The 23,610-nt window shown below is 35.3% G+C and overlaps 1 protein-coding gene across 1 annotated transcript; it reads left to right on the top strand.

The window, feature by feature from the left end:
• Window positions 1-1,294: 1,294 nt before the first annotated feature.
• On the top strand, window positions 1,295-20,269 carry LOC134790978 (homeobox protein aristaless-like). The gene is made up of 5 exons (XM_063762015.1): window positions 1,295-1,635; window positions 13,968-14,170; window positions 14,610-14,655; window positions 19,172-19,365; window positions 19,705-20,269. The coding sequence occupies exons 2-5, from the start codon at window positions 13,989-13,991 to the stop codon at window positions 20,129-20,131; spliced, it is 849 nt and encodes a 282-aa protein (XP_063618085.1). The 5' UTR covers window positions 1,295-1,635; window positions 13,968-13,988; the 3' UTR covers window positions 20,132-20,269.
• Window positions 20,270-23,610: the final 3,341 nt, after the last annotated feature.

The raw sequence follows: 23,610 nt of genomic DNA on the forward strand, positions 1-23,610 counted from the left end.
CTTTATAAACTGCTTGATGGATTTTAACGTGTAAAGGTTAATTCCAATTGTAGGTAGGTATGTATTTACCGTTGTGGGTAGATAGGTATTAGCTACCTAGACAAAAAGTTCTTTGTTATCAGTCGATTTATTTTATATTCTCTATTAATTTTACTTCTCAACATTTATTTTCTTTGTAGTCAAAAGGTACGTTAACCAACTCTAATAACAGCTTCTACATTAACTTTATTAACGCTTAATAGGTTATTCTTAACGTTGGTTACTATTACCATTTTATTAGATACAACATGAGTAGCTTATAAAACATTACTGTCCAGTAACTAAGTTGCAACAGTTGCAGCGCATCTGAATGGCTTTACAGCCTCTGTAATTAGACCAAAGAAGCCGCCAGCCACTATACTGTGTACAGGCTGTATAGCCTAGTCGCCGCCATGGCTGTAATCATACACATTTCATAGGTACTAATTGGACTCTCAATAGGGCCTGTGGAATTTATAGCTTCATCTAGAACTGGTCGGTAAAGGTCTGTTTAGACGATAGTCTTAGTTATTATTGTTTATAGGTATATCTACGTGCGGTTCGCTACGTAATTTTAAATGAGTCGTATCTAATTTTAAGAGCATTTTAATATTTTTAATCATCAGCTATGGTGTGAAAGTATTTATCCTTAGATGCGTACGTATCATTCCATAATATTACTCATACAATAAAATTCAGGATATAATTGAGCATGTAAGATCCAGATTTTTCCAATTCAGAAAGGAGTCCAACCAAAGATCTCAGCTGTCACAAAAAGGACTTAATTACTTAAGTATGAATTAGATTCAATTGCATCGATATTATTATTATTTATTTATTTGGAGATCCAACAGCTGTGGCAATTAACATAAACAACAAATTAAATACAGGAAGTCAATTATAGGAACTCACAGGTAGTGACATAATACTAAACTAATACATATACCTAGTATTCTTGATTATACATTATCTACCAATAGTACAAGTTCCTACTTAAATAACAAATATTCAGAACATTCTATAGAAATTAAAGACGCAGAAACCATCATCAATAATGCAGTTTTAATTTACACCGTCACTTCGAACAAATAAGTGGCTATTAATCAGTAACCATAATATTCTCCTAGAGCATATTGAAGACGTCTGAATAATCTTCCGTTCAAATCACCCATTAACTCAGCATACTTAATTACATCGCTAGTGGGCCAGAGTTGAGCTTTTGACACTGCGGACAAACGCATATATCGTGACTCGGGCCAGTAAAGTCGGTTTGTTGATAAAGTCAATTAGTAGTATCAAAGTGGGGACCGGTATCAGTGATTCGGGCCCACCCTCAACTGAGCACACAGCAGTGTGTCGTATTGGCGAGTCGTGATTGGCCGGGTGTGTCGCAGGGGAGTGGCCTGGGCCCGCTAGTCTTGGTTGTGTTTTTACCGGCTGCGTAGGCGACCAGCCCGCGTTATTCTCTCGCAGTCGATCGGACGCGTCGGAGTGTTATAGTTTATTGCCGTGAGGGTATCAAGTAAATTGTGGCTCATCGACGGCGATTTATACGTGTTGACTATCTTTTGTCGCGTGCTTAAGGACTTTTTGTGTAACTACGGTGTGAAGTGAGAGGTATGAATAATTTTCATATTTTTTTAATGTGCGAGTATGAAAAATATGTAAGTTCATGCTGCGTATTGTTTCCTTTTGCTCTTTTTTGTTTTTTGTTACCTATTTAAATATAGCCACCATGGGTATCTGACGGGATGTTTCATGAGAATTTTGTCTATAAATTTATTAATAAATAATAAAAGTTTCTAACTATTTGTTGATATCTATTCTTCTGTATAATAAATTTTTTCAAATCATTTATTTACATACAATATATATACAGTGGTACTACTAAACGAAATTAATAACTAGCTTAAATCTAATTGTACTTAATTGGTAAAGGTAATTGCTTACCTATCTACATAACCAAAGATTAACTTACAGTTTAACTACATCTACAACAAATGTTGATTTTATCCATTATAAAAAAGTTAAAAATCCTTGGCATACTTTTAAAGTACCTACTTATATTGTATAGGTAAATTAAATATGTTTAAAGTTCATATATGCAGATATCTTTGCGTACACTTTATTCCATAACACGTTTAATATTGGTAAATGTAAAATATAAGCAATAAAATACCTACAATTGTCTAGGTAGGTAAATGGATTCAAGGGATATTTATCCAGCTAACATTTTTTAATGTAATTATGTATTCTAGTTAACCGAATTTATTATTGATCAAATCAAAAATTAACTTTCTAATTACTAATAATTATCCACATCGCAAACAAAAACACTAACATCCTAATTTATTCAAAAGCTTTAAACAACTCACGCCTCCTGTCAGGTCGCTAATTACGTTTAATAATTAAAATACAAAAATAATATCGTTATTATTTTGATCAGACCCGCTTCCATTAATCAAAGCCCACGATAACCTTATTTCACGGCTGGAATACATTTTCGGAGTCAAAAAAGGCATAATACCTGATATTTTAAAAGCATTTGCATAATTAGGTGAATTTTATTGCTTTATTGAATTAAGGCCGATGTCAGACTCAAAATTGAAAGCAGCGGGGGTCCCTATGTTGTTAATTTTGTTTATGGCCAGTATCGTGGCCAGTTTGGGATGTTAGTTCCATATTTCGGGATCTAATAAAAATGAAGCGTATACGAATCTACAACAATAGCGTATTTATTTTATTGTTTTTATTGCCATTTAATAACGTCCGAGCGGGTTAGAATTCTTGACTTTGATTTTATTTTATTATATTTATTGCGCTGTAAAAGGTATCATAAATTTGTTCGAACAAGATGCGTGACATTAATGTGCTCGTTGGTTAAAATGGTGTCCGATGAAAACTAATCAAAATTCACAATACAACAAGAGGTTTGAATGCGTACTAAATTATGTTTGAGTAAGAGAGCGATACAAAGCAACGAGTAAAGGATTGATTATTTAAAATGATATATGCGCCGGCGGCGAGGGCGCCGGCGCCAATACCAAATTACCTACTCCGTTAAATTAACTTTCTTGTGTCTGTAGGGAAATTTTCACAAAGCTTTCGGAGTTAAAAATATAAAGTTTGAAAAGTAAATTATATCTAAAAGAAATGTACTTTTAATTGAGGTAAAACATCACTTTTTTTGTAAGACAAATGCAAAATGCAAATATTTTTCTGTAAGTATATTTTTATCAAGTAGGCAAATCAGAATTACAAAGTTTCGTATTGCGTTAGATTCATCTTTTACTTGACTGCACTTAAGCCTTTTCCTAACCGATACAGTTTATAATTGCTTGAAAAAAAGTTTGATATAATCTTTATTACCCTTTGAAACGATTCCATGTACAATGCTAGTGTTGGCTAGATTGAGTTCTCACATCACAAAAGGCCTTGGAACGAGTGATTTTAACCGATTTTTTACTAAAGGGTTGGCCGCACTCAATTTGATTATCAATACCAGTTAGGTAGACCTCCCGTTCTGCCCGCTATGCGTGTGTCTTTGGGTCTTTCTTGGGGAACAAGAGGTCCATGGAAGCTGGTTATTTGAAGACCCTGGCAATGACTTGCGGATGACTCCGGAACGCGCGCAGCATTGTTGATTGTATTAGAGTTAATTAGATCTTAATTAACATTCTGGTTTCTCATTACACGCTACTCGCCGCTACTTGGTAATAGGAAAGTCGATTTACATCGCTCTATCTCGATCGTGATTACGTCATATTCAAATAATAGTTTTGATTGGTGTGATGACTGCACAATTAAAGTTGATAACAATACGCTGTTTGAAGCGAAAGATGTTTTTGCTACTAATGTTTTTTTAGATGTTAGATATTACAATTAAATTCTAAATGTAATTTGCTCATTCGAGGTTACGAAAGAATCACAGAAAATTATGATAAAAACGTTTCTTCATAACTTTGTCTATTCTCAATTTGATTTCGCGTTATATTGATATACCTACCTAGAGAGCGTAAGCCCAGAGGTTGAATAAATGTGTTACAACACTTACACAACCGGTTTTTATCTTAAAATGCGCTATAAGATGATCATCAAACATGATCGAACCAGTAGTTACTTTTTCTCTTTTATCGATAATATTTACAATATTTCCGTCCTTTTCTTCATTATCCTTTGTTTTATAACTATTACCTTATTTATGAATCTTTTCTTATTCTTTAAGTCGTAGAAAGATGAATTTTATTAATTCCGTCCTTATTTTTCTGTATAGGTATCTTACAAAGACAAACAGCGTGTCCGTTTTAAACAAATAAAAAATTAGGCAACCTTTCAAAGTTTATCCACCCCTTAAAACACTAGACTGAGGAAATGTCAAGGTTATCAGGCAGGAGCCATCAGTCACCGTGACTCACTTATCACCAGGGAGCCTAATCCGTCCCATTAACACTTAAGCGGACCCAACTGACAAAAACTAATCCTCGAATTCTCAGATAAACCAAGTGCAAACCGGAGATACCCCGGGTGTGTTTGAGGAATGGATAATAGGTAGGTAATTGTTTGTTACTCCGGATTATTTTGGTTGACTTGCTTTAGTTTGGTTGCACTTTCGTTTGGTATTACATTATAATCCTATATTGAAATAAGTATCCCTACAAATAGGCACCATTACTAATATTATAAATGCGAATGTAAATCTGTCTGTCTGTTACCTCTTCACGATTAAGATAAAATTTGGCATGAAAATACTTTTAGGTCTGAGGAAGGACATGGGATAGTTTTTATCGATCATCATCATCATTTCACGAAGTCGCGGGGATAAGCTATATGTAGGTGTATAGTATTTCTTTATTTGTAAATCAGTTTATGAAACAATACAATATCTTACAATCTAATCTAAAAGTATTCTAAAGTTTCTCGGTTTCCCAAAGTTTATTGAAGTTGTTTAAACAAGTAGTACTGATAGAGATCTCTCAAAGAAGTTCGCCCTTGTACTTAGCTTTTCCTATTTATACCTATATATTATATTATATTATGAGCCTGTTGTGTCCCACTGCTGGGCAAAGGCCTCCCCCCTCTTCTTCCACTCGTCCCGGTTTTGAGCTACATCTGGCCAGTCTCTCAAAAAGGAGTCCAAGTTATCCCGCCATCGCCGACGAGGTCTGCCGGATCCCCGGTGTGACTCGTGGGGCACCCACTCTTCTACAGTAAAAAGCTAGTTGTAAGTATGTACTTATAAGCGCATAGGGGTATTATTAGGTACTTACCTACCTTCTGTATTTAGGAACGAAGACTGATAGGATCTCGTAGGAAAATAACCAGTTTATTTACCTATCTATTACCGTGATCATTATTTACATCTATCATGTTATTACCTTTATGACTTATCGGGCCATTTCGAGGCCTAGTACGGAAAAAACAAATTAACCGGCTGCCTTCAAATTAAAATAAAAAGTAATTAAAATTACTCAACGCTAAATTGAAATTGGAAATGTGTTAATATGGAAGCGCTTACCTTTTGCGATTGTTAATTGAAATTAATCGATTAATTTGATGCGAATAGTTGCATTACGATCGTTAATTAATACCGTATAATAAATAGAAGGCTATGTAATATTCATCTGTAATAAAATATGTATTCGAGGTGGTAATAACTTCAAGGTATCATATGAGGGGTCGTAGTACAGGTGTTTAAGTGGATACGGCGACTTTACGGGATCATTAAATTACACTTTAATTTATGTTTCTACATTTGCAAACTCAGAGAGAAAGTTACATGCAGTTTTGCATCAAGGGTTCATAACTTAAAGGAATGGTGACAAGTTGGAAACAATTTTGGTGTTGAAACGCATAAAAATAAAATATCAACATACGAGATAAAAACAATGCTATAAAAATAATTATGTGATCGTGTAACTCACAAATCTCACATTAGACCATTATATTTTTTAAATTGGTTATTTATTACAATTAGTCGGTTCGTAACCTCTCGTCATGAGGATCCTGAAAGAAATATTAATCAACTTTTTGCGTTTATCCCGAGGACATTTCTTTTTTCGCTCTATAAGGTATGAACGAGCTTTGAACCCACGATTTTTGACCACCAACACACTACCATTAAAATACTAAACTAAACGTTAAACATACAAAATACATGGCTAATAAGTTATTAGCCATACAATAATTACCAAACTATGAATTAAACGTAGGTAGTAAGGGCCAAATGTGCTTAGAAATGTTAAATTAGTATCGTTTTTTACAGTTTTTACTTGTTATTTATTTTGTCTAGTGTAAAACATTCCCGCACCAAAAACCCCGATGTATGCTAATAACTTATTGTTGTACCAAATAAATAAGACTGTTTATTTTCAAGAAATAAATAAGATTGTAAGAAATAAATAAGATTGTAAGAAATAAATAAGATTGTTTATTTTCATATGTTAGTTCAAACTTGTTCATAACAATTTATTAGTTCAAACTATTCCATCTATTCCATTCTCTGCCGGCGGCGCCTGGAAGGATTACTTTTTTGTCCTTCTCCATTAACGAGTGTTAATCTACTGTTCTCGATCCTATCGCAGTCGCAGGATAACAACGTGGAGCTTTACGGCTCGGATTGCAAATAGATGTTGACAGGATCGTGACGGTAGTAAAAGTTTTTTCTGGCTTGCGTGTCATTTTATGGAAAAAAAATGCTACTTAATACATTGATTTTTTCATGATAATTTTCTATTTTTTTTCCTCTTGCGAAAATTAAGGTTATCTTTTTTTTCAAAGACGTCTCATGGAATATTTTAGTGTTACAATTATTATTATTTCACGTCACTCCTAAAAATGTTGCTTGCGTTACATTGGTTTTATAAAATCCCGGAAATGAAGAAATTACTATGACATGATAGTTCTGCGATATACCTAAATGACAAACTCACAATAATTAAAAAAAAACTGTAGGGCCTTAACTAACACAGCTGCAAAAGTAAATAGGGGGAAGCGGGGTAGATAGGCACAAGGGGCAGTTTTGAACACCCACACTAATTCCTTAACTAAAAACTTATGTTCACCTTCTGCAACACTAAAGCGTGGCTTTGTATGTGTGAGGGAGGTACGAGTTTCGGCACATCTCTCCTGACAGCCGTTGCCGCTTGGTGCGTGAAAACGTGTTTCCGCGGTCGCATAGTAAATAAATTATGATTCTTTTATCGAGTCGTGGTGCGAAATTTTAGACTTTACCGCATGAACATCATAATGAGCGCTTAGTACGTTTATTCAATAATAGGATTAGCTTATTATTTTAAAGCAATACTTAATAGTATATTTTTAATAAATTATTTTTAATTTATTTTACCATTGGGGTACTTTGGTACAATAAAGATTGGGGCAGTTTTGAACATATCAAAGTGCCCCTCTAGTGTATCTAAGTGCCCCTGCCTGTTTTTTTGTTAAAAGTTTTTTTACTGTACCTATAGTGCGAACGTACAAAGAGAAAGAAAATTAACAAAGAAAAGTTAAAACAACCAAAGTAGCTTTTTGTCAAAAACGACACTGATTTCATTAAAAGTTGTTTTTTGTAGTGTTAGTGCACCTGCTGCTTACTAACTGTAGTATGTTCTAATAGCACCGCACTTAATAGACGTTTTATAATGTTTAAAAAGTTTACTAATGGTCAGCTAACTGAGTTGATCTGTAAAGTGTGCTCTGGGGGGCAGTTTGAAACACTTACCGGGCACTTTGATTCACGTGCCAAAGTACCCCAAAATGATGTATCAAAGTGTCCCATGTAATGTATCAAAGTGCCCTGCAGGTGGGGCACAATTGAACAAATCCCATTTTTTGTTAAAATCCATATATCTCTTTTACTGGCCATAAATTTAACAAAAAATGATACACTTTGTATACCTTAGTAAATTTGTCATCTACTAAGTACAAAAAAAAAGTATTTTGATTTCATTTTGGGGCCTAAAATCGATTTCAAAAAAAGGTGTACCAAGCTGCCCGCTTCCCCCTACCCACTTTAAGAATGAACTCGATTCATACACTGGGTATCTGGGTATGCACTTTTCAGGCTCACTGTACCTAATTACTTTCATAACATAACACGGATTAACCTACTTAAAATATAGCATCTATATTTTGCTCAGCTAGTTTTATAGTTAGTAAGTGTCAACAAATACGCCTTTCCCTTGGATGTCGCCGCCACTTGCGCAAGAGTTTTCACTTGAATTTCCTTCAGTGAGTTTCCTGCGGAAGCCGCTAATGGCACAAAAAGCAAAGGTTAATGAACTCGGTACAGTTAGCGTAAAAAGTGTTGCGATTACATGCTCGGCCTCACAGCATTTAGCGCTGATATTGGAGTACGCCTAGCGGAGGTTTCCATTACACGATTAGGATCTGGGGCCCGATTTTTTAATTTCGACCGCTCGATTTCGTGTATTTCGTTCAATAATATCTCCAATACTAGGCATTTAAATTCTACTAATAGAATTAAAAACGAGTGGTCAATACCCCTCGATTCCCAATTTCTATCGCTCATATTTCAAAAAATAGTATATCGCCGTTTTCGACCGATTGTCGAGTGATCGAAATTCAAAAATCAGCCCCCTGTAAAAGAAAAGCATTACTCGAAATATGCATGATATTAATCAATCGAAGTGTAGTATAATGGTCAATTAGAAAGAGTAAGAATACAAAGTTCTATGGAATACTGTATTAAATTTACATAAATACGTAAATATAATTGGACAATATTACATAAATCGATCTAGACCCACAGTAACTACTTATAAGGCTTGTTTTTTGGGGACTAGACGATGTATATATGCCTATATCCTTTCCGTTTGTAAATTTCAATGGTCGATGATATTCAAAATAATTTTAAGTACAATACGAAAATATCCAAAATTAATGTATTTTTTTATTGTAGCATTAGGCGATGTAATAAAAACTTGGTAAAATATTTGAGTAAGTTTTTTTAAATATTTTATTAATATTATATAACCTGTAATACAATTAAAAACTAACTGACACTAACTGATACAATGATTAAAGCAAAGGTTAACAAGAAAGGCAGTTAACCTGTAAGCGTTAAAATGTATGAGTAGCTGTAAGTAAGTAAGACCCTAGGTAGAGCCGCAACGGCACTGGACCAAGACATGGCCACTGCTTTATTTAATTTACCGTTTTTTCGCCAATCACGATACTTTGTCACGAGTAACAATTATTTTTGCGTAAAATCTCTCCATAGAATATAGACAGTAATTTTATAATCAACAATAGCAATATTTTATAATTTTATTTTATATTTTATGTAAGTCAGACGACGCAACGGAACCACGCTGTTATGTCCTCGCCCAAATCTAATGTTTAATTTGTCTTTCGTTTTTATTTGTAGTTTTTTTTGTTGTTTTCTTGTATTCTTATTTTGTAGTTTCACCGTGCCTTGGTTTTTACTGCAATGCTGTGTCACTTATTTGAGTAATAAATAAATAAATAATGATGACTGTTCAAATTCAAGTCTACTGCGAAATAAATAAGAACTTAAATAAGTAAAGGTTGTGTATTGTAAAAACCCGGGCAAGTGCGAGTCGGACTCGAGCACGAAGGGTTCCGTACCATAATGCAACAAAAAACGGCAAAAATAAAAACGGTCACCCATCCAAGTACTGACCCCGCCCGACATTGCTTAACTTCGGTCAAAAATCACGTTTGTCGTATGGGAGCCCCACTTAAATCTTTATTTTATTCTGTTTTTAGTATTTGTTGTTATAGCGGCAACAGAAATACATCATCTGTGAATATTTCAACTGTCTAGCTATCACGGTTCGTGAGATACAGCCTGGTGACAGACGGACGGACGGACGGACGGACAGCGGAGTCTTAGTAATAGGGTCCCGTTTTACCCTCTGGGTACGGAACCCTAGAAATATGGATAGGTACTTATATATAATCTGGGATTGCATTTTTAGCTTTCTAGTTTTTTTTTCATAATTGACACAAACAATTTTAATGTTTAAATATTTTCATCAAATAATACTTGAAGAAACTCAATAACAATTTAATCACAACTAAGTTTATTATTTCTTAATGAACTTTGCGAGTTATTCATAATTACTTACATAAAGATTTGCAGCTCGTAAAAATATGTGAACTGCAATTAAATTAAAAGGAACCTTGCAATAAAACCAGAACCCCTACCGCCAACATCGAGAAATCGAAAATCGTTATTTGCCTCTCTATCGCTCTTGCGTATTCGAGCGACAGAGAGGCAGATTAGGTTTTGCGATCAAGATGTTGGTATCTACATGGGTAGGTACTGTAAATTAAAGGGCTTTCCCGCAGGGCGTCAATTTATAAGTACCTTAGGTACCTATCACTTACTAAGATTTTAATAAATATACGTGTTTTACATCTAAAGGGGCCCACTGATTAACAGTCCGCCGGACGGAATCGGCCTGTCAGTTAGAACAAAAAGTTGACAGTTCAGAACAACTGACAGGCAGATACCATCCGGCGGACTGTTAATCAGTGGGCCCCTTAAGTGGAACGCAGTTTTTATAACACCTTAAGAGGAAAGTGGACGACCGCAGAAGATATATTTCATGATTTAGTTAATATGGCTTACGAAGTAGATAAACTTCGTTTTAGGAGTGAAGACCCTAATTCTCTCTTCTTAGTCGGTTCCTCAAGGCTGAGGGTCGTGACCATCAGGAGTGCAGTTCTTCACCACCGCTCTCCAAACCCCCCTGTCTTGGGCCAGCTGTATTGACCCCTGGAAGACCCTAATTACAACCGTACGAAATAATGCTCGTTTAATATATAAATAGCAGTTTATGTACTACCTAAGTAATCCGGATAGAGATCCTACTTCCACGAAAGTTTTTAAGAAATAATTAACATACCTAAGGTACTTAGGTACTTATAAAACAAAAATTTTGTTTGTAAAATTATCCTTTGTGAGGTGAAATAAAACATTTTTTTTTATTAGTTAGGTAAACCTTAAAGCTGAGGGTCAGCTAAGTTCCTTAAGGTAAATGTACAGGATCTTAATCAGGTAAAACTATTAAAAATAGATAATTAACTAGAAATATAGGTACCTATTATAACATTACAATTTCAATTTAAAATCAGATAAAATATTAAACTCAATAGGAGTTTACGTTTAGTATGAATAATTAAAGTTAAACAAAGTACCTACCTAACGATAGTAAATCCAAAGGACAAAGGACATACTTTAATCTATTACTTGGACCCTGAAAAAGGCCGACAGAGCTCGCATTGATGCGTTTGAGATGTGGTGCTGGAGGCGAATGCTTCGAGTGCCATGGACAGCCCACCGCACAAATGTGTCCATCCTACAAGAAGTGGGAGTTACTGTCAGGCTGTCAACCATCTGTCTTCGCAGAATTTTTGAATTCTTTGGACACATAGCCAGAAAGAAAAATGACAACCGGGAAATACTTCTGGTAACGGGGAAATTCCAAGGAAGGCGACCACGTGGAAGAAGCCCAATGCGATGGACAGATCAGATCCGTGAAGGCACTAAATCTAAAATCCACGATGCACTGCACACTGCTGAAGATCGCAGCAAGTGGAAGGAGTTAGTCCACAAAATAATTCGTGGAGGCCACGACCCTCAGCAATGAGGAATACGACACAAGGAGGAGGATGTTCTTTGGACTTTTAGTTAACTTAAACCAATTTACAATAATATGAGCTCAATTTTTTATCTACAATATCGGATTTATACAACCAATCAGAAGGATTGTCTATAATTAATGGATAAACCCCTAAGACCTTTATACAGCTTTAACCGATTTCCAATAAAATTAGTTCTATGATTCGCTAATCCGGCGCGGGCGACGAACCGTGTCGCCACCTGCCGGCCATCTGCCGCCGGTAGCTACTTTCATCCATTATCGGTTCATGTTGCTATGTAATGACCTATGACTACATTTTGACCATCTATAGGTACATTATTTAGGACACAACTCAATCTGCATAAAACTAGTATATTTCCATATATTTACCATTAACAAAGTTCCACCCTCCTTTTCACCCTTTTAACTTTCCCGGGATGATGTCCATTTGTTAGGCAAATGGAAACACTATCTAATTCTAAATTTGTAAATTCTTTGTATAGATCCGGGGTTCCCAAACTGTGCTCCGCGGCGCCCATACTGTGCTCCGCGGCGCCGTAGACAGTAGAGAGGGGCGCCGCCGTGAGCCAATTGTCCTCACCATGTTACCTTACCTATTTAGAATAGCCTTTAACTAGGTTAGGACGTTGCCACCGAAATTTTAAATTTGCACGTGCGCCGCGGACTGAAAAAGATTGGGAACCCCTGGTGTAAATTATTGTGTGTATGGATTATTATAAGTGGTTCTAGAATAGATATGCAGACTTCGAAAATACAAAGAAAAACTTAAATCTCTTTGAGATTGACAGTGTACAAGAATAATTAAGAACTAATAAACAAAAAAAAAACTTCTACTAAACTTCTTGTTAAAAACGAATAAATAATAATACAAAACAAGTACCGATCTTCGATTAACGGAACCAGCATGATTAATTAATTCGGTACTCGTTAATTAGCTGAAACTAATTAGTTTTTTCAGACCCAGTTTAAATAGCCTACATTTATAGGTGTGATAGGATGCTAATTAATTACAACATTTTCAATACAACATGGACGGTTAAATGGAACAAAAAATCTAGTTTTCTTCTTCTTTTGGCTCTGCATTTAAGACCTATATTAGGTTAACTTCGAAAACGGAGTGATTTTGAAAATAAAAATAATATCTAATAACTAGAAACATCTTCTGCTTAAGCAAGTAAATGCTGCTAAAGTATGATGTATTGTTTAGTAGTTATGTATATTGTACCTATATCCCGCCCGCAGCGTAAAATTTTTCTTTTGTTTATTTTTATCTGGGGACATCTTACACAAATCAACCTAGCCCCAAACTAAGCATAGTTTGTATTATGGGTGCTAGGCGACATACATACTTATATAGATAAATAGTACATACTTATATACATAGAAAACACCCATGACTCAGGAACAAATATTTGTGTGATGATAAATGGCCTTACCAGGATTCGAACCCAGGACCGTCGGCTTCACAGGCAGGGTCACTACCCACTAGGCCAGACCGGTCGTCAAATGTTTAAATATTTTCAGAATGATATTATAGTCATAATAGGTATAATAAATCCATCTGCAAATTCAATGAATTATTAATGTATTATGAACATGTATTTAATGATCTATAGCTGTCAAGACTTAGGCATCTAGACCAAAGTATGAGGGCGTGGAAGGAGCCGGAAGTTTGCATATTGCAATTAAGATGAGGAAGCTTGATACAGCTTGAATTATCGATAAATCCAAACTAAAACAGCTTAAACACCACCCACTTTCATTCTAAAATAAACCTTATGTGTAACAAAGAAAGTTTAAAGTCCGTTATTCAGGTTTGTCAATTAGGTGTTTGGAAAAACAGCGATTGCTGGAGGGTTCGCGAATACGTTTATATTAACATTGTAATTATGTACATTGTTATTGTAGTTGCTAATTGTCTATGATATGCAAATGTTTGGTGCCTTGTAAGATTATTTTTTCATGAAATTGCATGTGTGAAGGAATTTAAAACCGTTGAAACATAGATGTGTGGTGTTAGATCTACATATTTAAATTCTATTTCACTTATGTTGCTGGTTTTGAAAATATCCGAACAGTCAATGAACACATTCTAAATCTACGTAATACGATTAAAATTAAACTGAATTCCTAATTAAAAGAGATATAAAGATATTACCATTGTTAGTACATACATGTACCTATTTACCTGGTCTACAAGTTAAAGTTTTCGTGAAACGATCTTAGATCTTTACTGACTTTTATACAATCTATATGATTCTGAACACATCCTAAACTTAACTTTCTTTGTTGCAGTATTTCCCAAAAATTTTCACCATGGGCGTGTCCGATCACACGGAGCTCCCGGACCCAGAGCGGCCCGGATCCGGCTCGGGCCTGGACGACGACGACGCGCCGCGCCGGAAACAGCGCCGGTACCGGACGACGTTCACCAGCTATCAGCTTGATGAGCTTGAGAAGGCGTTCGGACGGACGCACTATCCGGACGTTTTTACTAGGTAAATAGGTACATTTTTATAAAAAAATTTCGACACTGAGCTGCCGGACCCGGATATGGCTGAGGTCCGGACGGCAGCCTTATAAACGAAATATAAAAATATCTATTTAGGCTTCGTTGTATATTACAGTCGAACCAAAAAAAGTCTGCAGCGGATTTGATAGCCCACACAGTGCAAGTGTCATTTATACGTCATAATTTCATTGAAGTTTGACGTTTAAAATAACACTTGCACTGCGTGGGCTATCAAATCCGCTGCAGACTATTCTTGGTCTGACTCTATCGATTTAACAATCAGTGACTAGCAGGCCATTTCGAGTTTTAGTTATCGATCTTTCCAATATATACTGATCTGTCAGTGTCAAAAGTGCAATTTCGATAAAATAGTAAAATTTTTGGTCTATAAGATTTTATTAACTAAACGTTTTCTTTTGTTACAGGGAAGAACTTGCTTTGAAAATCGGACTTACTGAAGCTAGAATTCAGGTAAGGAAGTTTAAATTTTAATTCAATTGCATAACTGATTAGGAACAAAATAATAATATATGTACTTAGGTAAACATCGAATTTCAGTCGAATAGGCGGCTTTTGGACAATAAAAGGGCTCATATTCAGGTATTGTTGTGTGGGGTAAACACTCGCACTTCGTATGCTACTTACCTAGCTTACTTAATCCTAAATATTTATTTTGTTTAACTTTTGATTTAATATAAGGACCTCTAAAACATTTAATTCAATAACTAACTCCAAGTGGCCCACGTTTGTAATATACATGGAGTTTCAGTCGATTAGTCGGCTTTTAGACAACAAAAGGGCTCATATCTTTTTATGTGTCCAGTTTGGGGTAAAAACTCGCACTTCGTACACTAGGTAATCCTAAATATGTATTTTGTTTCTGGCGATATTTTGATTCAATACAGGGGCCACTAAAGCATTCACTAAAATAAAACCACTAATTTATTTTGTAGAAATAATATATCCATAAGTAGTCTATAACTCCAAGCGGCCTACGTTTGTCATAAACATCGAGTTTCAGTCGATTAGGCGGCTTTTAGACAACAAAAGGGCTCATATCTTTTTATGTGCGTCCAGTGTGGGGTAAAAACTCGCACTTCGAGCGCCCCGCCGCGCCCGACGGGGTCCGTACGATATCATTATGGATGCTGTTTACACATCGCCTATTATTGTATTAATATTAATGCTATTTAATTCACTTTGGGTGAGCTAGTGTAATATGTTTATATGGTATTTGGAAATATTAATAATTTATAAAGTGTCACCTGTGGAGTACCTACCTGTTTAATGTGTCATTCTATGGAACTTGCTAACTATGTAAACAAACCGCCATACTGAAATCATCATTCTCTGACAGTTTCAATATGGTGGTTTGTTCACATAGTTAGCAAGTTCTATAGAATGACACTTTAGTTATATATCTGCAATTTTTTGGCGTTTAGATATGGACATGACATTGCTTCAGGGTTAATAATTTATTGAAAAACCCTGTCGTACAGGGCTGCAGTGTCGTAGAAGATATACATATACAAATTGATTCATTATGACATCGCTCTATACTGGCATAGGAATCAAATTGCTTGACTGTACTTATCTACAGTCACCATGATCCTAGTACCTAGTTTAAAAACATTCTGACAACAATCCTCCAAGACGTAATGCATGTGGACTATGTGCAGTTGTGCAGCATGTGAAAAGTGTGAAAACCATTATTACCACACCATAAAGTATGTTTGTATTTCGAATAACAAAATAAAAATCTCCGCGAACTCCGACCTCTTCGATTTTCGAAAACCGCATGCCGTTTAAAAACATATAAATTACATAACGCACCATAAAAAAGCAATTTTGAGCACTTTGTCCATAAATTTAATGTTTTCATTACAGTAAATGGGAACTGCCTTCATTCGTCACATGTCATGTCCATAATTACTTTATTTCGTAAGTTTTCCGTAAAGGTGGATTGGTGGAGTTAAATGCAAACCATTTCTGGTGACACCTGTTGATTGGCCACCGGAGGCGATCGGTGAAATGTCAATATAATGATGATCATCGGGGTTATAACCAGTTTTCCACGCTGATAATAAATGTGGCAGTGTGTTTTGAAGTGTGACGTATTTTAATGAAGTGTAGCTTCCATTGCTATGGTCCCTACAGATTTTTTTAAGACACGAATTCTTCGGAAAATTATTTAATCTTTCATATTAGTGGTATAATGAAATGAAGACATATTATGAAACGGTTACACATACTTTCTTTCGCATCGTATTTTCCGGTTGCATCTTCAGCACTGCTCTAGGGTCGGCTATTGGACTAGGAGAACTCCAAATCTTACAATTTTTTAATAATTTCAGCATAATTTTTGTGAGTATTTTGATTTGAAGTTCATTCCATTTTTGTCATCACAATATGTTTCTAAAATATTTATATAATTTGAATAACTTTTTTTGATAAAAATGTTTACAACATACCGTGCACATTTACAATTATAAACATTGGAACCCCACTTTTGGCGATATGAGCAAATATAAGTCCTCGTAGTTTATTAAACCCAGTGATTGGAGATACACAAAAACAAATACTACTAATTAACGTTCCTCATTCGAAAATGGAAGCCCATCACCTTTGTCGCTCTCATCCAATCAGCGGCGATTAACCGATTAATATCCGTCTGAAATCATGGTCACACCATTCCTCACAATCCTCAACCTTTCGACGCTCTTATTGCTATACAACTAGAGGTGATTTTTGAACGATACACGGACGGGTATTATACAAGATTCCTTATAAGACAAGGCTCGAACCCGGCTCTGCTCGCTCTAAGAACGCTAACGATCACTTAATCACCGCACAGGGACATTATTCCCGACGCATATCGACACCCGCTTGTCGCAAACTAGTATACTTATTATTTTATCATGGAGTTGTTAAGGATTTCGGGTTCAATCGAATAGTACCAAGTTCATCTGTGGCGAATGCTCGGTAAGTTTAGGAATAACTATAAGTCTTACTGAGCTAATGTATAAGTATCGGCCATTCTCTTATACCTAAACAAAAAACATTGACGCTGACTGTACCTATCTAAAAATACGTCAGTTATATTTCAAAACAGTACATGTAACAACCACAGGTACAACCACATTTGTAATTATTGGACTAAGGGCACCAAAATGTAAACGATTACCTATTAAAGTTGATTTACACAGTTAAAGGGACCCACTGATTAACAGTCCGCCGGACGGTATCGGCCTGTCAGTTAGAACAAAATTTTGACAGTTCCGAACAACTGACAGGCCGGTGGACTGTTAATCAGTGGGCCCCTTAAGTCTTTCGATGCCGCGCGGCCGATTTTAGTATGCGTTTAGTAGGCATTCAAAACTTAAACTTATTTTTACAGTGTTCTAATTCTACGTATTATTTTATCTCAGTCAATGGCTTCGTTAAATTTAAATCCAAATAAGTACATAATTTGCTTCAACGAAAGTAGTTTTTGCAATGTATCAATATCAATAATGTCAATGCACAATAATGCATCAATGTTATAAGAAAATACTTGTTGCATAAGACTGTGTGTCTAGAATAGGTACTTCATTCAATGACTAGGTTCCTTATAAGGTCTAAATTGTTTCACTGGAACTTCTACTTATGTTTTTATTAAATTTAATCAATTATTGTGGTCGATAATCGGTATGATCGAGCACCATAATCGATATAATTGCGTATCTACGCATAGTTACGAGTACATGTAAAAAGTCAATCGAGTTAGTGAGGGATTTCATGTAAGATAGGTCTAAAAGACATGTGAATAATAAAGACACTAGCTCCATAAAAAAACGCGTTTTGGGGTAGTTTGTGACTGCGAAATCTCTATAATCTCTCTCTAATCTATTTCTCTTTAGGTATTAATCGAAGCTAAGGTGGTGGTACTAGTGCTCGACATGCTAATGCCCAATATATGATACCCTGCTGTCACCTCTATTGACAATTACTTAAGTTTCAAGATGATATGAACTGGGACCGCGTCGAGCACCAGTACCACCACCTTATTTTCATTACGTCGCTTCGAATAATACCTAAAGGATTACTCAAAAAATAGTTTTACGGTTTTAAGGCAACTGATAACATGATTGGCATACCAGGGACTAAGTAATATTTGATTTCTTTTTTAGGTTGATTAGTTTAAGAACCTAAAACTTAAAAAAAAATATTTCTTGTTTGTAATCGCCTTAGGAATATATGAAACGCCTTACAAAATCTTGTAAGAACACTATCGGTCTTAATTAATATCTTGTCTTTGTTATATTTTCTTGGTAACCATTTTATGCGCGTTGTTCCTGGTAGGAGTTATTAGTAATTAATAAGATTACGATCCTGTTTCATTGTGAACGATGATCAATATATCATTATGGTCAATATGTCATTTAAAAAAATGGTTAAATATGTCATTATTGAACTGTTTTGTTTTTACATTTTATACATATATCTATAATTCTATAGTAACAAAAATATCTGGGAGACCGAGCTTTGCTCGGAAAACATATAAAAATTCAAAATTGTGCGTTTTCCCAGAAATAAGCTAGCTAGATCGATTTTTCGCCCCCGAAAACCCCCATATAGCAAATTTCATCGAAATCGTTAGAGCCGTTTCCGAGATCCCCGAAATATACCAACAAATAAACAAGAATTGGTCGATAAAAGGTATTAGATTAGATTAGGTAGATTAATGGGTATGCAATGAATTGAATTGACTGATTTTAAGATTGCATCCATACTACGCTTGCTGTTTTATTATATCTCATACAAATTTGTAACAAATATCGTATTGCGCCATATTTAGACATAATTTACTTCTCTCATTAAGAACTATGTCCCGAAAAGTATACTTAAATGATTACAAGATATAAAAATCACCAGTCATTAACTATTCCAGATTATTGTAATGCAGATAACGTACTACTAGATACTAAACTAAACCTTTTGCCAACAGGTATGGTTCCAAAACCGGCGAGCGAAGTGGCGTAAGCAGGAGAAGGTGGGGCCCCACGCACACCCGTACAGCGGGTATTTAAGCGGAGGGCAACCGCTGCCCACGTCCGCCACGCTGCCACCGGCGCCGCACCCGCTCAGCCAGCTTGGCTTCGGCCTTAGGAAGCCGTTTGACACCGCCTTGGCCAGTTTTAGGTGAGAATAATTTTTTTGACAAAAAAATATTAGCTTTTATGGCTGACTGTACTTTTCTTTAAACAGGCAACTAAATACTCATATGGATAATTCTAACAAACCCAAACACAATGTTGTTTTATGGCCAGTAATTTAATTTGAGTATATTTAGTATTTATGAGTTTGAGTGCGTCTTAGTTGCTGTTTCATTTGCATTGACATCCCGGCAAAAGTCATAGTTTCTTTATTTTTTCTCATTTCAAATATGTAGTTAATTTTTTTAAATCATTCCACAGATTACCTCTTTTATGTACATATAAATAAAAATATAACTAACGATAAATGTCTCTTTGTCTACAGGTACGCCAGCTCCCCCCTCTTCGGCGCCCAATACCTCCCCCCACTATCCCGACCACCCCTATTCGGCGCCCCGCTATACGCTACCTCTCCTCACTTCCACTCCATATTCGCCAACCTAACCGCGCCCGAACCGCCCCGACTATCCCCCGAACATTCCCGACTGTCCGAGCACAGTCGAATGTCGGAGCAGAGCCGACTGTCAGATGTTTCTAAAACGCCAGAGAACCGTCTATCGCCGGGGCGTTTATCTGTGGAAGTTAACTCCCCCGCCCCGTCCGTTTCACCCCCGATCTCGCCTGGCAGCGAGTCGATACCGCAAGCGATAGAAGACGTGCGGAGTTCGAGTATTGCCGCTTTGAGATTAGCGGCCCGCGAACATGAATTAAGGCTGGAGCTTTTGAGACAGCGGGCTGACTTGATTTGTTGATATTTTCAGTTGGTGTTTGAGTTTAAATAATAGTTCATGTGAAAATGTATGTAATGTTTAAATAATTGTTTACCAGTGTTAACTTTCTACTACCTAAACAGTTCAAAACAATTTTATAAAACTAAGAAAGACAATTCTTGTAAATGGTCATGGTATATTACGCATAATTCCTTTAAGATTAAAGCACAGAAAATTTTCACTAAAGAAATTATTGCTTGTCAATATAAACACTGTCCTTGAGAATTGTTTGTATTTGTTAATACGCTATTGTAGCGAGGACGTATTGTATTTAAATGTTATATGTAATTTTAGACTATAAGTTGTAAATACATAATATTATAATAATTATTTAATCTATAGTTACCACGACCAGCCGCTACATAAATATTATAAATACATTCCTAAACCCCTAAGTGCTTATTAAGGTGGTGGTACTAGTGCTCGACATGCTAATGCCTAATAGATGACACCCTGCTATCTGCTATGCCAATGACTTAAGTTTCAAGATGACGTGTACTGGGACCGCGTCGAGCACCAACCACCACCTTATTAAAGTTAATATTTATAAAATCAACATGTGACTTCTGGTCGTGGTTGCCTCATACAATATTTTACTTGATAATGTTAGTTGCTAAGTATATTAAGGACCGAGCACACCCACGCAGTGCGTTGTACGCTATCGAAGAGAATGTGATAAACATGTTCTACGTTACATTTATGCAAACACATGCAAAATTAAGTAGGTAGGAGTATTAAAAATGTGGACACTTTTAACCTTCCCATTATTTGATGTTGGTCATATGCCATAAGTATTTAATATAGTTGGATTTTTAAGGTGTCCAAAAAGTACAAATGTTACTTAAGAATTATCGTTAAAAAAGTGTAACTATACCATATTGACATTAATTTGATCTAAACAAAACTGATGCAATAAAGTTAGTTGATTTCAAAAACATAGCTACGTAGGTATTTTATTCGATACCTAGTTCATTTTCTATTATAATGTTACCGTTGATGTATTAATGTTAATAAGCTATAGAAGTTGGCCGAAAATAAAAAAAAAAAATTGTGAGACAAAAATCGTCAACGAATTAGCGTCAGTGTGCCCAGTCCTTTACATTTTCCTTGTGTTGTATTTAATACTTATACGTATAAAATGTAAAAACAAAGTAATGTTGCAATATGAATAAAGGTTATTTTAGTACAAATGTCTTGTCTTATTAAGAGAGCCTGAGAAAACACTCAGTGCCCTGCCTCATTGCAAGATCGTAAAATAATAATTTACTCGCCGTACATGCATATAGCGCTAAAAGTATATGGAAAGTGCCTATTAGTAATATGAGCTGTGCTATATTAACAAAACTTCAGTGAGACACAGACATATTAAATATATTAAGAACGGGTCACTCACCGTCAACGCAAGCTCCTGATGACACTCTTCGGTACGGAGTGTAACATGTCGAGCGTTTTTCGACTTAAAATACGTGAGTGACCCGTTCTTAATATAAAGGTACCTATTTAATATGACCTGTGCTATAGTTTATCAAAGACAGCTAGATTATTGACTATTTTAGAGTTTCGCGTTTTGAACACATATGTGACGTCCCACGGTCAAAGGTACCTTATGGCGGGTATGGAGTTATGCATACCCCAGTAATCTACAATAAATAAGCTATCGATAACACAAAAGATCAACCTTCTAGGTTGCGTAGTTACAGAGATATGATTTTTTGAAAATAATGTTGTGAAATGAGCAACTTTACGATAGAGAAGTTTTAAGTTTAGCCGCCTAAAAAACTATGTTCCTGAAGTAAGCTACATAGTTGACTACAAATAATAATGCCTTATATATCTGAGATTAAAAAAATATTGCGACTTGTTCTGTAATGCAAATAGAAACTTTTGATATCGACTGATTTATGTGTATACTAACCAATCTCTTGAAAATAAAGTTTTATTTCATTTTCACGATTGATTGCAATGAGCTCTCAAGATTTAAATTTTATCTATTAGAAAACGACACTGACAGACAGTTTAAGCAAAAAACAATACCGATTTAGAGGTGAAAATGTATTTTCTGACTTTTTCATATAAAATCACAAAATTGAATATTTTTACTTTTAATGTGACACACAATCAATTTTTCTGAGCACATATGAAAGAAATTCTGTCATTCAAATGAAATAAATCCTAAAACCCCAACTAAATACTATATTTAACCCCTTATGCCACTTTAAACTTACATAACAATAACAGTATTTGCTCCATACATTTACGAAAAGGTACCTTATGGAAATAAATCTAATAATACATCACTACAAAATATCAATCATATTATAGTTTATCTTTTATGAATAGAAAATATTAATTTACATTAAACTGCCCCCAATTTAATTAGTTCTTCGTCATAATAATCTTAAAAAAGACCAATAATTTGTATGTAATGAAAAGGTACCTTGTGGTCAAGTTACATGATGAGGCATGATGATGATGGAACAGTTAGGATAAACTAATAATATTTTGGGGTTAAGATGGTATAAATCGTCTATTTCTTATCAATAATATATTTCGGTTGCTATTGAAGATAAGCGGCATTGAGGTTCAATGACCTCAGATATTCCATAAGGTAATGCGTCGGGTATTGGCATTTTTCAGCAAACCAATGGCTGATTTACTGCATGCGACCAAACCAAATGAAGATTATTCTAGTTAAGAAAGACTTGACGAGAGTAACTTTGGTATAATAGCAGTCTACTTGGATTTGTGATGTCGGTCTATGTACGGTTATAATATTTGCGAGGCGCCCCAACCAGAACTGAAATTATCAAATTAGTTTTGCAGAATGCTAATACAGTTCTCTACCAAACTTCTTTTCCCGTATTGACTAGTTTTTTTGGGAATTTTCAATCTTTTTTCCATAAGGTACCTTTTCTACTAAACTCTGAGACGACATTACTAGGCTTATAACTAACTTATAACAAAAATAAAAACAGGTAAACAAACGTTACGCATTAAGGTTTCAGATCACACAATAAAAAAAAAATGAGCATTTTTTCACCTCTTTACAAAACATTTAATATCTCCGAAACTAGAAACCCTCATAAGGTACCTTTTCCCGTGGAACGTCACATATTAACTCACATTTATAGACGGGTCTATCTCGAACCTGTGTCGAAACACTCGAAACGTCGGTAAATAAAGGTAATAAAATAAATTCGCGATAGACCCGTCTATAAATGTGAGTAAATATAAATTATTGACTATTATTAAAAATAGTTTTTGTGGATACGACTATCACAACGTCTGAAATACTTGAAAGATATAATATATCTTATAATTATTATAAATTTATAAGATACTTAAGTGTTCTAATTCAAAGTACTTATCGTTGTATTAGCTAGGGCGACCCCTGAAAGCCAACGATTTCTGGCGAGATAGGTTCGCTAGGCGCTCGAACGGAGTGAGAACGCCAATAATTC

Source organism: Cydia splendana, chromosome 5, assembly GCF_910591565.1.
Source record: "Cydia splendana chromosome 5, ilCydSple1.2, whole genome shotgun sequence".
In the NCBI taxonomy this organism is placed as follows: Eukaryota; Metazoa; Arthropoda; class Insecta; order Lepidoptera; family Tortricidae; genus Cydia; species Cydia splendana.

Bases quoted from the DNA above. Each gene is read 5' to 3' on its own strand.
- LOC134790978 (XM_063762015.1), top strand. From the start codon at position 13,989: ATGGGCGTGTCCGATCACACGGAGCTCCCGGACCCAGAGCGGCCCGGA. The intron at 14,171-14,609 runs GTAAATAGGTAC...CTTTTGTTACAG, and splicing joins TATCCGGACGTTTTTACTAG to GGAAGAACTTGCTTTGAAAA. The intron at 19,366-19,704 runs GTGAGAATAATT...CTTTGTCTACAG, and splicing joins ACCGCCTTGGCCAGTTTTAG to GTACGCCAGCTCCCCCCTCT.